Source organism: Protomyctophum bolini, assembly GCF_963924005.1.
Source record: "Protomyctophum bolini genome assembly, chromosome: 7".
NCBI classification, from domain to species: domain Eukaryota; kingdom Metazoa; phylum Chordata; class Actinopteri; order Myctophiformes; family Myctophidae; genus Protomyctophum; species Protomyctophum bolini.
The window spans coordinates 28,052,584-28,066,644 of NC_137868.1; the positions used below are offsets into that span (position 1 = coordinate 28,052,584).

The 14,061-nt window shown below is 42.3% G+C and overlaps 2 protein-coding genes across 8 annotated transcripts in view; both read left to right on the top strand.

Annotated features, from left to right (window-relative positions):
- The window catches only part of LOC308317847 (protein MTSS 1-like), an 80,747-nt gene extending 68,768 nt beyond the window's left edge, over nucleotides 1–11,979 (top strand). For 2 of the 6 annotated variants that reach the window (XM_080767153.1, XM_080767155.1), the window contains 7 exons: nucleotides 2,874–3,135; nucleotides 4,904–5,026; nucleotides 5,561–5,821; nucleotides 6,210–6,443; nucleotides 7,005–7,164; nucleotides 7,541–7,783; nucleotides 7,929–11,979. In XM_080767153.1, the coding sequence (XP_080623279.1) occupies nucleotides 2,874–3,135; nucleotides 4,904–5,026; nucleotides 5,561–5,821; nucleotides 6,210–6,443; nucleotides 7,005–7,164; nucleotides 7,541–7,783; nucleotides 7,929–8,482 (1,837 nt within the window). In that variant the 3' untranslated portion in view covers nucleotides 8,483–11,979. The remainder of the gene's footprint in view (nucleotides 1–2,873; nucleotides 3,136–4,903; nucleotides 5,027–5,560; nucleotides 5,822–6,209; nucleotides 6,444–7,004; nucleotides 7,165–7,540; nucleotides 7,784–7,928) is intronic. The other 4 variants (XM_080767154.1, XM_080767156.1, XM_080767158.1 and 1 more) reach the window with 3 other exon arrangements.
- A 1,735-nt stretch (nucleotides 11,980–13,714) lies between these two features.
- The window catches only part of LOC308318455 (transmembrane protein 65-like), a 31,653-nt gene continuing 31,306 nt past the window's right edge, over nucleotides 13,715–14,061 (top strand). For both annotated transcript variants that reach the window (XM_080768014.1, XM_080768015.1), the window contains exon 1: nucleotides 13,715–13,942. The gene's annotated coding sequence lies outside the window, so the exon portion shown is untranslated. The remainder of the gene's footprint in view (nucleotides 13,943–14,061) is intronic.

Genomic DNA, 14,061 nt, shown 5'->3' on the forward strand with positions numbered 1-14,061 from the left:
ATAGTATTATATGTCTGCATATGTTAGGAAGCCTGCCAGGCATTGTGCCACGAGTGAACCACTAAGTGATTATAACAGTCCATAAACTATGTATGTTTTGTAATGTAAGTAATTCAATCCAAGAAAACGGAATGCATAATCAAATGCAGTTCTGTGTGGTGAGCACATGGGATCTATTCTACATAAACAATATAGGCCTTTGAATTACTTTCAGTCATTTCAAGTCCTCTGATATATGAGCGCAATAGCAGCTTCATCAGATAGGAGGGGTGGAAAATTGGGACAAACTTTTCATTATTTGGACTGATCTATGCGTGCCCCCCAGTGGTGGACACGAGCTACTACAGCCTCAAGGATCGCAGTCATTCGGTACAGCCATTTGTTCCTGTTTTGCTGTTAGCTGCCTGTAAATCGATCCTCTTGCTGAGAAACACATTTACAGTGTTGGGGGAAAAAAAGAAGATCATACTTTGAAGTAGGAGACGAGCCTCAGGTGAATGTCATAAACTTCAAAATGATGTGTTCTTCAAAGGCTCTTCACAATAGTCCAGAAAAGTCATCAAAGGGGTTTGTTCAGTAGCAGTCGTCAGTCGACTTAATCATATATGACTTAAATGGGAATATCACATGATGTCCTCTGGTGCAAAGAATGGGGGCTTTTGTTGTTGCAGTTTGTCTTCTGAATCAAGTCTTTTTCTTCGGAATCCGCATTTTCATAGTGATCTAATTTTAACTTGACAAAATGTCAGTATATTGCACTCACCAAAACAAGGTAATTTAACAATCCATGTCCGATTATTATTCTTCCTATTGCTGGGCCTGTTTATGGGTGTGGACCACCCAGTTTTATAAAAGTCCTGGTCTATGCTGTGTGTAAACACTACAGTACTGTAACATACTGTACCCTGTCCAGACAAAGCCCTTCACGCTGTGTTCTCCCTGTTGTGTGTATTTGTATGTTTTTGTCCCATTGGCTGCTTCCTGCTGTGGGCTCCTGTTTTTGCTACTGCCACATAAACAGAACCAATCAAAACATCGTGTTAACTCCTTAACCTTAGGCCTGACCTTGAAATTTATCCTCCAGTTTTCTGAAATAAATATTTTCACGATTTTTCAAAAATAGCAGACCTACAAGCTCGTAGCGCGCCACTCGGTGGCACGCTATGAGCTTGTAGATCTGCTATTTTTCAATAGCTAAATTATAACATAATGTTTAAAACACCAAAAGGGGTTCCCACCCAAAATGGGTTAATCACCCTGAGGTTCGTGATAGCCATTTAGTACAAATCGTAGGCTCCATAAAACACGAAGCAAAAAAAAGAGTAAATCTTGGGGCTCGTTGGTGGCTCAAGGAAGCAGTGCACCGACGATGTGATAGCCTGCGTTGCATTTCACACCCTTTCTGTCTCGCTCCAGTAAGCTGTGAATATAGGCGTTAGCATACCATAAAAGTAATCTGACAAAGGTGTTTGTTTCACTTCCTCATCATCAGTCATCATTACTGCAATCAACATGTCAATCTGTAATGATCTGGGTGAAATTTGTATTTGTGCAAGCTCCATCATTTTTGTTATTATCAGAACTAGAATAGAAAAGAAGAGAGCAAGGAGAAAAAGGAAAAGAAAACTAAATATATCTACATACAGTATATACACATAACATATCCAGCTGGAACATTATGTACAACAGTACTTAAGGTTAGACATAAGATCATGAACATAGCAGCAGGTATGTTTTTCACATTTTGTCTAATTTAGTTTATTATTAAGTAGTCAGCTAAACTCACAGACTCACAGTACTAACTAGGTGTGTCCCATATTGACTTCTTGGACGACATCTGATATCCCGATATTGTCCAACTCCTAATTTCCGATACCAATACCAGTAAGACGCGCAAACACGGGAAGCGAACGCAGCTCGTACATATTTGGGTTTTGGACGTATAGCTGCTTTGGGGACTCCTTATATGGTTATGGCTGAGTCATGGTGACACAAATCACTCAGCTCCATATATGGGCACAAAAGCGGGACAGACAGACAGACAGACAGACAGACATGATCTGCTAGGTCTCATAGTAAGTGCTCATTGCGTTCGCAATCAACTGATACCGAAATGTGCGGTCGTGGAATTAATACACTATGCTTAATTTTATCGTGATTCCCTGCTGGATGCATTCATAAATGTAAGGTTTTCAAAATAAAAAGAATCATTATCATAAATGTGGGAGAAATTTTAATTAATTAAAACCGATAAATTAATACTGATGGCGATATTTTCCGATATTATATATTTTTGCAAATATTGGCCGATAATATCGGGAGGCCGATAATATTAGACATCCCTAATTCTAACCTATGGAAATGAAGACCATTTCACACACTAGTGCAGGTATTGCATCATTCCCCTTTCTCACAGAGTCCACGTGTGATTTGAAATTGCATTTATTCACATAATAATCAGATGCAATAGCAAGGATGCTCTTGCTTTAATTTCATGCTTGCGTTTTTGTACAACAAAAACAGAAAAGAAGATCTCCCATAGTCATGGAATCCTGAGATTTCCTGTCTTGTCAAGTGTAATTATGATTTCCTGTCTGTTATGTACGTGTGGATGTGTTTCTTTCTGTATCATTTAAGTGATTGCTTTGGTCTCAGTCACTGCCTGCTGCATCTTGGTGTGCTGTGTTAATTGTTTCCCTCCCCTTGTCTTCCTCAACCCTCTCCCTGCTATTCCCTTCACCCTTGCTTTCTCCATCTCCTCTTTCTGTCTTTGTCTCCAAATGAACCTTTTTACCCCTACTCTCATTCCCTAACGCCCCCACACACACACACACACACACATACTGCACACACAAACACGCACCCCCTCTTAGCAGTAGCCTAAACAGTGTAAACAGCAGCGACTCGAGGGGCTCCAGTGGCTCTCACTCTCATTCTCCCTCCTCCTCCTCTTCCTCCTCTTCCTCCCACCACCTCTTCCACCACCACCACCACCGGTACCGTAGCTCCACGCTGCCGCAGCCCACCCCAGCCCGCCTCTCCAGCATCTCCTCCCACGACTCGGGCTTCATCTCCTCGTCGACGGACCACTATGTGGCGTCCAAGTCACCCTCGGCCATGCCGGCTGAGGCCAAGGTGAGGAGAACGACCCGTACGACTGGAATAACGTTTAGTGGCATTCCAACTCGTCACTGTATTAACCCATTCTGACCTGAGATCAGATTCTAAAAATGTCTTCTACTGTACATCCTGACAGTTTTCTGAAAAAGCCATGTTTCAGTGGTTTTTCGATGCACAACCATGAGCCTGGTGTACCTTTGGTCCCACGATAATACAAATAAAAGAGTAGAGGATAAAAATACTGATTCAACTCTGAACCTCCTGTTACACGGTTTTAATGCACACCTTCCAGTCTAACAGAAATTTTAATTCATCCATACCATGGTATAATGTTCATATTATAATGTATCCACTTTTAAGTCTTTTTCACTTCTACAAACCGTATACATTTTAACTGGCAGTCAGATCATGGTAACACTAACAGATAATCCTGCCTCCAATGTTTAATACAATTTAGTAGGCTACATTTAGAGAGAGACACTCCTCAAAGACCATGTTTCACAGCACTATTCTAGCTCCTGGCTCTTGTAAAAGGCTGCTTCCTGGCAGCGGTAGGTATATGTGATCATAGTTGAGTCATTCTAGCGCTATTATTATTTTACAGCAGCACAGGAAATTAGTTGATGTCTGCCTCCCGTCTGGCCCAGGGCAACACAGGTCAATCCCAGCCTCCTATTTTAGAGTCGACCAATTTGACAAAATGTGGTTAGGTCAGAGTATGGTAGAGACCGGCAAGAGCCTACACTATGTACACTAAGTATGGTGGATTTAATAAGTATGTCACAGTAAACTGAAATGATTTTGACAGTGTTTTGACATTCCACCCCTGTGACCTGCTGCATTGTGTCAGCAGAGCAGGGCTTAATCTCTCAATTTGACCAATTCCCCTCAGAATATGTAGAATCCAGCTTTCAGATAATTATGACTGAGTTGGTGGAGGAGACCTCATTCCCATGCATGTGGGTTGGTTCTAACTCGACCATGAGGCTGGGTCTGGGAACTCACCAGTAGTAGATGTTTTGGTTGGCGGCCAACAAGCGGAGTTTCCCTATCCAGTGAGATGCCATGGGGTTTTATGGTCCTCTGAGGTGGTTTGGCATGGTAGCACCTGACCCAATTACATCCCAGGCCTAAGAGGCGGCCTCACTCATTGCCTCACTCTTGGTTCTTCTACAGTAGTTGAGGTTTGTGTGGGGCCCAAAAACAATAGCCTGGTTTCCATTACAGGGCCAAACAGAGCTAGCTTTGTTTCCACCAGAGGGCTATAAACTGGTCCTGTCTGTCACTTAATTTCTTATTTTCTCACAAAGTTAAACCCAAACTGTCTTTTATACTTAAAAAATGATAATATACAGTACCTGCTGATAAATGGTGTTATGAAGAATTGAAGTGGAGATATGGGAACTCTTCCCCTGTGCCCTCCTTGGCAGAAGATGGGCAATTCATTCTGCTATGGCCCCCCTCTGCACTTTTCTGTATCTACCTTTATGGTCACATGGCTGTACTACTGACTGAAATGTTGCTTCTGTCTTCTAACAGTGCACTTGTCTAATCTCCTCGTCTCTCTGTCTTTTTTTTCTCTTTGCAACTCTTTCTCCGTTTGCACACATGCATGCATTCCCTCTCTTCCTCTCTGTATCTCTCTCTCTTCCCTCTCTCTCTCTCTGTCGGTCGGTCTCTCTCTCTCTCTCTCTCTCTCTCTCTCTCTCTCTCTCTCTCTCTCTCTCTTACTCATCCCCTCCCCCCTCCTCTATCTCTCCACCGTGTTCCTATGCACCTCCAGCCGTGTCTCAGTTCCAGCTCCTCTGAGGCATCAGAGTCTGGTCAGCCTCACAGTGACTGCAGCTCCCCTTCCTCTCTCGCTCCTCCTCCTCCTCCTGCTGCACCTCAGCTCACTACTGACAAGGTGAAACACTCTCATCCTCCATCACGTCACCCAAGTCCTCTCTCTCCCCCAATGTCCACATTGTTGTCCCAGAGGAAGCCCCTCTTCCTGGCTGAGTGGCTGTAGCCGAGCTTGTTCTTTATGTTGCTTCTGTGACACAACATGGCCGCTGCAGGCATGCATTAGCGTTAGTGAGATACTGTATCAATTGATGCATAAAATGTATGGAAATGAGAATGTATATACAGTCATACCTACAGTACTGTATATACATAAAGTGAGTGAGTCAGCATTCAGATCAACATTTCTGGTTCATCTGTACTCTGAAATGTTGATCAACGCATTTCATTTGTGTTGTGATGTGATCTGTATGTGTCCTGTTTGCATTTTTATTTAATTTGTGATGTGGCGTTGTGTTTCATATGATTTTGCATCAAGATCATTGATGCTGACTGTGACTTGTGTTTATAATTTTCAATAATTTGTTTCCATTTGTGTTTGTTTCTGTTTTTCTGTGTGTTTCGTGTTGTTCACATCATCCCTCATCGCCTCTAGACCACACACACACACTCACCTCAGTTGTCCAATGGTTTCGACCACTACCCCCCTGTCGACCCCCCCTACCTCCTTAGCAACGGGGGGAGCTTAGGCTCAGGGTCCAACAGTGCGTTCCCCTACTTCCCTGCATCCACCTCCTCTTCCTCCTGCCCCACCCGCTCCTGGTCGCGTCCCGCCTCCGCCATGCTCCCAGACTTCCCTCACTACTGCACGCTGGGCTCCAACATGGTGCCTTCATCACGAGTCCCCAGTTGGAAGGTTGGTCCATCTTCTTCATCGTCTCCTCGTTCCTCCACCCTCCTCCACACACCCGCTCGCCCGTCCGTCACTCTACACTCATAAAAACAAACTGTTCTGATTGTCATTTGACTTTATTACATTGAATAAGTGACGATGCATAACATAATCCATTTTAGTAGTATGCAATGGGAAGAGCTAACAGGGAGTAAACAGTCATTTAGAAAGATACTGTAAAATTATCTTCCGCGACGGTGTCGCTTCCCAAAAATAGCTGATCTGCAAGCTCACAGTGCGTCGCTTCGCGACATGTAGTGAGCTTGTAGATGAGCTGTTTTTGGCGAGGTAGAAATCGTATGACAAAGTACAAATCAGGCTTAACACTTTGATGATGTCTGTTTCCTCTCAGGACTGGGCCAAGCCGGGGCCATACGACCAGCCAATGGTCAACACACTGAGGCGGAAGAAAGACAAGAACACTCCGACCGTAGAGGACAGCAATGGCAGTAGCCCCCCCTCAGCCCCGGCCACCAACCCTCCATCTGTAGCTCAAGCTGCTGCAGCTGCAGTGGCGACAACAATAACAGCAGCCATCTCAGCAGCAGAGGAGGAGAGGAGCAGGACTATAGCTGCTGCTACCAAGGTCAGCTTTAATGGGTCTCATGCCATTTGTTCTTTCTATACAGCAGCGTTTTCAGCTTTTCCACCACCAACAAGCGGTAACTTACTTGTCAGTGCACATTTTGCATATTCTTTCTTTATTTTCTTTCTTTCTTCCCACCCTCCATTCCCCATTCAAACCGAGGTTGTATCCAGGAAAGTCTGACAACTGGCTCAGACTCTCCTTTCCTTCACAAATGAATTTATTCATTAATGCATCCACAAAATCATCTTCCTCCAGGCTGGTGATCTAGACGCCCATGAGGAGTTAGCACTGGCCCTTTATATTATATTATTTTATTATTATATTATATTATATATTTGTCTTCCTCCAGGCTGGTGATCTAGACGCCCATGAGGAGTTAGCACTGGCCCTTTATATTATATTATTTTATTATTATATTATATTATATTATATTATATTATATTATATTATATTATATTATATTATATTATATTATATTATATTATATTATATTATATTATATTATATTATATTATATTATATTATATTATATTATATTATATATTTGTCTTCCTCCAGGCTGGTGATCTAGACGCCCATGAGGAGTTAGCACTGGCCCTTTCCAGAGGTTTACAACTGGACACCCAGAGGTCCAGCAGAGACTCAATCCAGTGCTCTAGTGGTTACAGTACTCAGACCAACACACCCTGCTGCTCTGAAGATACCATACCTTCACAAGGTAACACAGATACCTGCACCCCCTGTGTGTGTGTGTGTGTGTGTGTGTGTGTGTGTGTGTGTGTGTGTGTGTGTGTGTGTGTGTGTGTGTGTCCTTGGGGCAATCCCTATCCGTACGCCCGTAATCCCAGTAAAAATCAACAGTGTCCGATAATGTCAAGGCCAAAAGTAGTTTTTTGACACTCAGTAGTCGTTCCCGCATAACTTCCGGGTATGATGATGATGTCACGCGCATAACCTCTATTTAGTTATGCAAATTGCAAAATGCTAAACTAAATGATCATGTCCCTCACACTAGGGTCCCTGGCAGGTTAAATAGAACTTCTCCTGCAGTTTATGTGTATCCACAGTTCCATGTTGATCTTCTCCCCCTACAGTGTCGGACTATGACTACTTCTCCATGGCGGGGGACCAGGAGTCTGAGCAGCAACATTCTGACTTTGACAAGTCGTCCACCATCCCCAGAAACAGTGACATCAGCCAGTCTTACAGACGCATGTTCCAGGCCAAACGCCCAGCGTCGACCGCAGGCCTACCCTACGCTGGACAGGGGTCCTATCCAGGAGGACCCTACCCTTCCACGCCCATCCACACTGGAAACTATCCAGTAAACCCTGCAGGTGACTACACTACACATTAAACAAATAAAATAATAATTTTATAATGAGTTATTTAAGTTTTTTAACACTACTAGATGATAATTATTGTATTACTTTATATGTTAACATCGCTGTTGTCGCTAATATAACTTTTCTATGATTACAGGCACCTCCTATTCAAGCCAGGTGGTTTATTCGGGGTCCTATGCCGTGTCAGGACAATATCCAACAAGCCAGGGGTCGGTTATCGTCACCCCTGGGACTGCCACAATCCGCCGGACACCCTCCACCAAACCCAACGCCCGCCGTGGCTCTGTCCTTGGCGCAGGTCCAATCCCTATCCGTACGCCCGTAATCCCAGTAAAAATCCCCACCGTGCCCGATCTCCCAGTGGGGGTTAATGGGAGCAGGAGCGGAGAGGAGATTGGAGGAGTAGGAGAGGAGAGTCCTGGCTCTCTCACTCTCGGGGGAGGAGGAGAGGAGGTCGAGGTGCTGCCAGTGGCCTCTTGGAGTGGTCAGGCATCAACCAACCCGCCCATCGCTGCCCTTCCCCAACAACCAGCCCATCAACCGTACCTGAGTGAGGGAGGTCAGGAGGAAGAGGAGGAAACCGACGGGGCGGAGGGCCAGTCAGAGGGCACCATGCTTACAGCCATCCGCATGGGAGTCAAACTGAAGAGGACCAGCACCAACGACCGCTCTGCACCACGCATTGCGTGATGATCTCCTCAAAGGTTGTAAATGCGTGGCTCTCCCATTGTTTCCAACCCAGGTGTAGAAAACTTTAAAGAACAGTCTTCCCGTGCTAATATATCAAGACACTCGATCGATTCTCCAATCTTCTGTGAGGTTGCACCCCTGTGATTATCGGGGTGCACACGCAGATCCAACACACCAAAGGTCTGACCCGTCGCTCCCCACATGCGTTAGGTCCAACATGAGTTGTAACCACTCTTGCGGTTACGGTTAGGTTACGGTTTTGGGTAGGATGTCAGTCTAATGACAGTCGGACCAATAGTATGTCGTAACTAAAGCCTGTACCCTGATTATCAGTTACATTACTCAGGACAGCCACTCATAATGTCAACTAAAGTGACGTTCACTATTGTCCTGGATAATAGTGAGTTGTTCACCACAAATCATTTTAGCATGAACATGGTTGTCCTATTTGGCTTACAGTGAATCAAAGATTAGCTAAAACCCTGGTATCTAACCTGAAAATGGGTTACATATACTGTATGCTTCAGGAGCTTCCCTACGGGGGAAATGAGTAAACTCCTAAGACTGTGCTGCAGAAGAGAACAACAATTCTTCCAGATATTCTAAGTACTCCTGCTAGAGTTGAAGCATCTGATCTTGTTAGTGAAAGCAAGTGAATTCAATTCTGAATTTATTATCGATGTATTCACTCAGCAAGACAAGAAAATAATCACCTTAAACACCAATTCTCAGTATTCTCATAAAATTAAAGACCTGTGTTCAATATGTTGGGCACTGTTGGACAGGTGACTGTCCACTGTCTGAACAAGAAGTGTGCAAGAAGAAAAAGGCAAATGGTCATTGAATACTAAGATAAATCAAGCGCAAGGGATTCAGTTGCATTGCTTACCGTGGGTTCTTTTCATTTGCACCATTTTGCGTCCCAAATTTCAATGAATTGAACGCTCACTTACAGGGGCTCAAAATGACTTGGGGAGGAGGTTACACAACACCAGCCTTCTATTCAGAGTGCTGGGACAGCCTGCATGCTCAGAAGTGTGAAAGAATGAGTGACAGCTCATGGGAACGTACAGAACTTCACTGAAGTGATATCATAGACTGAGTGATATGCTACTTTGGGCTGCCTTTATCTATCCAGGAAAGCTTCAAATGGATGAATCTCCTCTCCTGATGGTGTGCAGGAATAGTCACACGTAAGTGACTACAGCGACACACTGTGGACAGACACCGCAAAGAAAATAAAGGTTGAATCACTCTTTCTTTGTTTCTGCTTTTTATTTAGTATTTACACAGTTTGTAAATAATTATAGACGCTTTGACTCAATTGCTGAGGAATTTGTTATCATCTGCAACTGTCATTCTTTTTACTTAATCATCCTCATGTTTTTTCAGGATGCCAAAATCATTTGGTTTAATGTTGTTCAATTCATACAATGATTGATATTGAGTTTGGGGATTTGAGATCAATTGGCTTTGGTATGGGAACTGGTTTTAGTTTTTTAGTTTATTATTTTCTCTGTCTTAAGTTTTGTCATGTGTGGATAGTTTGTGCTGTCTTAAGTTTTGTCATGTTTGTGCCCAATATTAGCTCCCTTTTTTGGAATAGCATTTATTATTATTAGCCATGCCACAGTCTGCTGCACTTCACATATAACTACTGTTATAATTACTGTAAAGTGTCAAAATACAGGTGTGTGTGTGTGTGTGTGTGTGTGTGTGTGTGTGTGTGTGTGTGTGTGTGTGTGTGTGTGTGTGTGTGTGTGTGTGTGTGTGTGTGTGTGTGAGAGAGTGCGTGTGCGTGTCTGCCATGATAAGCGCATTTGTTTAAGTTTATGAATAGATAATGTGTAATAAATATAAAATACACTTCTGGAGCTCAGACATTGTTGATGTTGCAACAGTATAATATTTTGAAATGAGTTATAAGCTGTATTTGAGTATGCCATACTATTTTGTTAATTGTCTGTTTAGGTTGGTGTTATGAAATGATCATTATTTTCTGTTATCTACAAAACGCATGAATCCTCACCTCTCCACGTACTTTATTTCTTCTGATTAAGAAGTATTTGTGTTATGTTGTGTGAAAACCTCCTATCTCCAGTTTAGAGTGAGTTTTGTCACTCTAGAGTGTTATAGCCAGTGTATATGGAAAAAAGATGGTATTCAGCCCAAAATGTTTATATGGCTGTTCTATCTCTTAATTAGTGTTTAGAGAATTGCCTTTCATTTTGGAGATAAGAGGATATCCACCTACTGCAGCATTTTAACAAGAAGCAGCTTTTAGCATCACTGAGTTATGCTCTGTATATGTGTCGTCATTTGATTTGTTATTCAGTTGAAGCACTGTGAGGCCATGGCTAATCTTTATGAGATACAGTATATGAACCTGTAAATATTATTCAACTCTAATTAATTAGTCTAAGGAACTCACATATTTAATTTATTTTCTATCTCCTTCTCTCTGTCTCTTAATCTATCTATATTTTTGTATTTAGCGGAATATATACTTGTTTTGCCTATCCATGCATGTATTGTCTGATAATGTACATTAGTTCGTTTTAATTATCAGTGAAATGTTATTCTGCAGTGTTTCATTTATGGTAGGATCCCCCGGTTGCCTGTCAGTGAATGTGTCTTCTGTGGCACTGCAGTAGCTCCTTCAAAAAGGAAAACCATCCAGTAGTTTCTATCCAGTTTTTCATCTGCCACTTTTAAATGACTTCCATCGGTCATGCAGGGGTATGTGGTAAATGCCATTGAAAAGAAGTGTTTGCCTGCCAAACGTGCCCCTTCCAAAATTGGACACACATTGCACATTACCTGTGCCTAACCAGCTTTGTTCTGTGTACATCTTAACCTCGGTTTTCCAATAATCATCAGCGTGGAAAATAGCCTAGTCATTGTATTTGTTTGTTTCTGGATTTGTTTTCATGTCATTTATGTTTTGTCAGGCCAGTGGAAAGTGACAAAATATATACATGTAAGTGATGTTATCATAATGCATATCATAATGAATGGTATACACTGCAGCCTGTGGGTCCATTAACTGATATTACTATTGCTAAGATGTTTTAGGAAAGCCATTATAATTGCATATTATTCTTCACAACTGAGTTTTATTTTGTTTTGTTATGTCCGTCCACATGTATAAAACCAATAAGACATTATTGCCAACCTATTATTTCCATTTTCAGCCCTCTGGTGTATGTGATATTTAAATCTAAAGCATAAGATTATTTCTATGTTGACAAATAATACAATTTGTAAAAAAAAAAATAAATACCCTATGAATAAGAAAGTGAAGCTTATAGTTTGCAATTAGGTTGACTGTTAAACCTTGTTTCTAATAGTTTAGTTGGTAGTTTGTAAGGAGAGTTGACCTCTCTCTCCCTGTACAGTTCAACAAGATATAAAGCAATCTTTTTCAGGAATTAAAGGGTTGTTATTTTCTGTGTAATAATGACTGCTTTAGCAATATAATAAAAAGGATAAAAATGTTAATGTTTGGACCCTAACTTTCTCTTTAAATATTTAAAGAGGCTATGCTGATGACACATCTGCTGAACACTCATCACACTCCAGTGACATAATTGTTGTCTTTGCCAATCATCAGATCATCATCAGGTAGCACTAGAGGTGTTTACAATGAATGATGATTAGGTCTAGGGCCTAAGGCACAGCAAACTACACCACAAACAAGACTATGACTACTGTGCCCCAAGATTACAGGTAACCCAGCAGTACATTGTAACATTACATAATGTGTTATTAAGATCTCAATAATGCTACAATTTCATCACGAGATGGGGATGGGTTGGGAATTAGTGCAGAGGCAAGTATGGCCAATTCACACTGGCTCTGGTCGGCTAGTTCCAAAAATAACATCCCTTTGTTCTGCTCTACATACATCTTAAGGAACTGGGGACATCTATGTAAATCTAGCCTATATATTTTCAAAAATGTTAAAATAATGTAATACACATACACTAACACATACCCCAAATCCTCCTGATGTCCTGCTTATAAACACCTAGCCTACCAGAAGGCAGATTTTTATACTGGTTTACCATTAGGCGTCACTATTGTCAAAGCTTTATCTAAATCATCATTCTGTGTATCCTCTGCGTCCCTGCTGCCAAGTGCTAACAACATCAACATGTAAGACAAATTCATTTTTGATGGGCATCACACTCATTTTAACCATTCGTGTTCAAATAACACTTTAACAGACAATTACTGTAGTGACACCACCCCCCACATAGGGCATGCTACAATAGTCCAGCAGTAATGGAAGAAGTCTACTCCGATTTCTTAACCTGCACTAGCAATATCACAAATAGCCTATTAAGTACTGTTTCCAAGATTTGAGTAAAAGTAAAACGTACAAAAGTATTCGCATCAAAATATAGGCTAATTAAAGTAGCCTAACAAAAGTAAAAGTTTAGTTGTCAAATGTCAATGCAGATTTATTTTATTTTATGTATTTATTTTATGTGATGTTGATGGGGGGAAATACCACTTTCATCCGGCAGATGGCGGCATGTAGGGCAGGCCCGGCAGGGCATGGTTATTGTGTTGTGGTGAGTGCTGTCCTGTCCCATTTCACTTGTTCGGGCTCGGAGCACATAGGATAGGACCCGTCACCCTACCTAGGCACCCTTAGTGCGACAGTTGCGACTAGTGCACCCTCTGATTGATATGCATTTCTTAAATTCTACGTTCATCTTAAAATATCGGGATACACGTAACACACCCAGGGCCAGGCCAGCAGTCAGCAGAGCAGACACACCTCCATCATGTGACTGTCACTGTGTAGTGTGTAGTAGTGTGTACAGTACACATCTCTGATGTCTCACTGAGCAAGCATGTGGGAATACCGGATAGCACGTTAGACTGTCTACAATAGAATTAGATTGTCGCGCCAAAAAGCGCGCCATGGATTAATAGCGGTTGACGGTTGTATTCTGCGGCATACTTTCGAGCTGCCTAGCAGTAGGCCTACCACTAGGTATGTTGAAGCACAATCCACCTCACCACCTTTAATTACAGTAGTAGAGGAGCCATATGTTATTACGTGACGCACGCCGTCGTCGTCACGCACAACGGAAAGGAGCTCTTCCATTGGAAACTATTTGAGAGGGAGGGGCTGTGCCTGATGATGACTGCACGCATCAGGAAGCCCTCCTCCCATCCTCCACCCATCAGAAGCTACGTCCTATCCGACCTAGAGGTTTAGGCTTATAGGCTATACCTCAGCTCGCCTCATCCACGAACATGTCATTTTGTAGGCTAAATAGCTAAATACATGTGTTATTATAGATCCGAGAAACTTCAATCGAAATAGATGACAACATAACATATAGAGCAGCTGAATAAGGTTGTATACGCGCCAGGCCATTTCTGTCTTTTAGCTGCTTGGACGGGGAGATTGTTGGACGGGACAGCGCAGCATCAACTGAGGTGCGTCCTATTGCAAGTTGCTTTATCAAACCGTAAACATCATTGACAAATACGCGTGTGTTAGGCCTATATGTGTTGTTTGTTTGTACTGTATATCCACTTTAATTGCTCACACACAC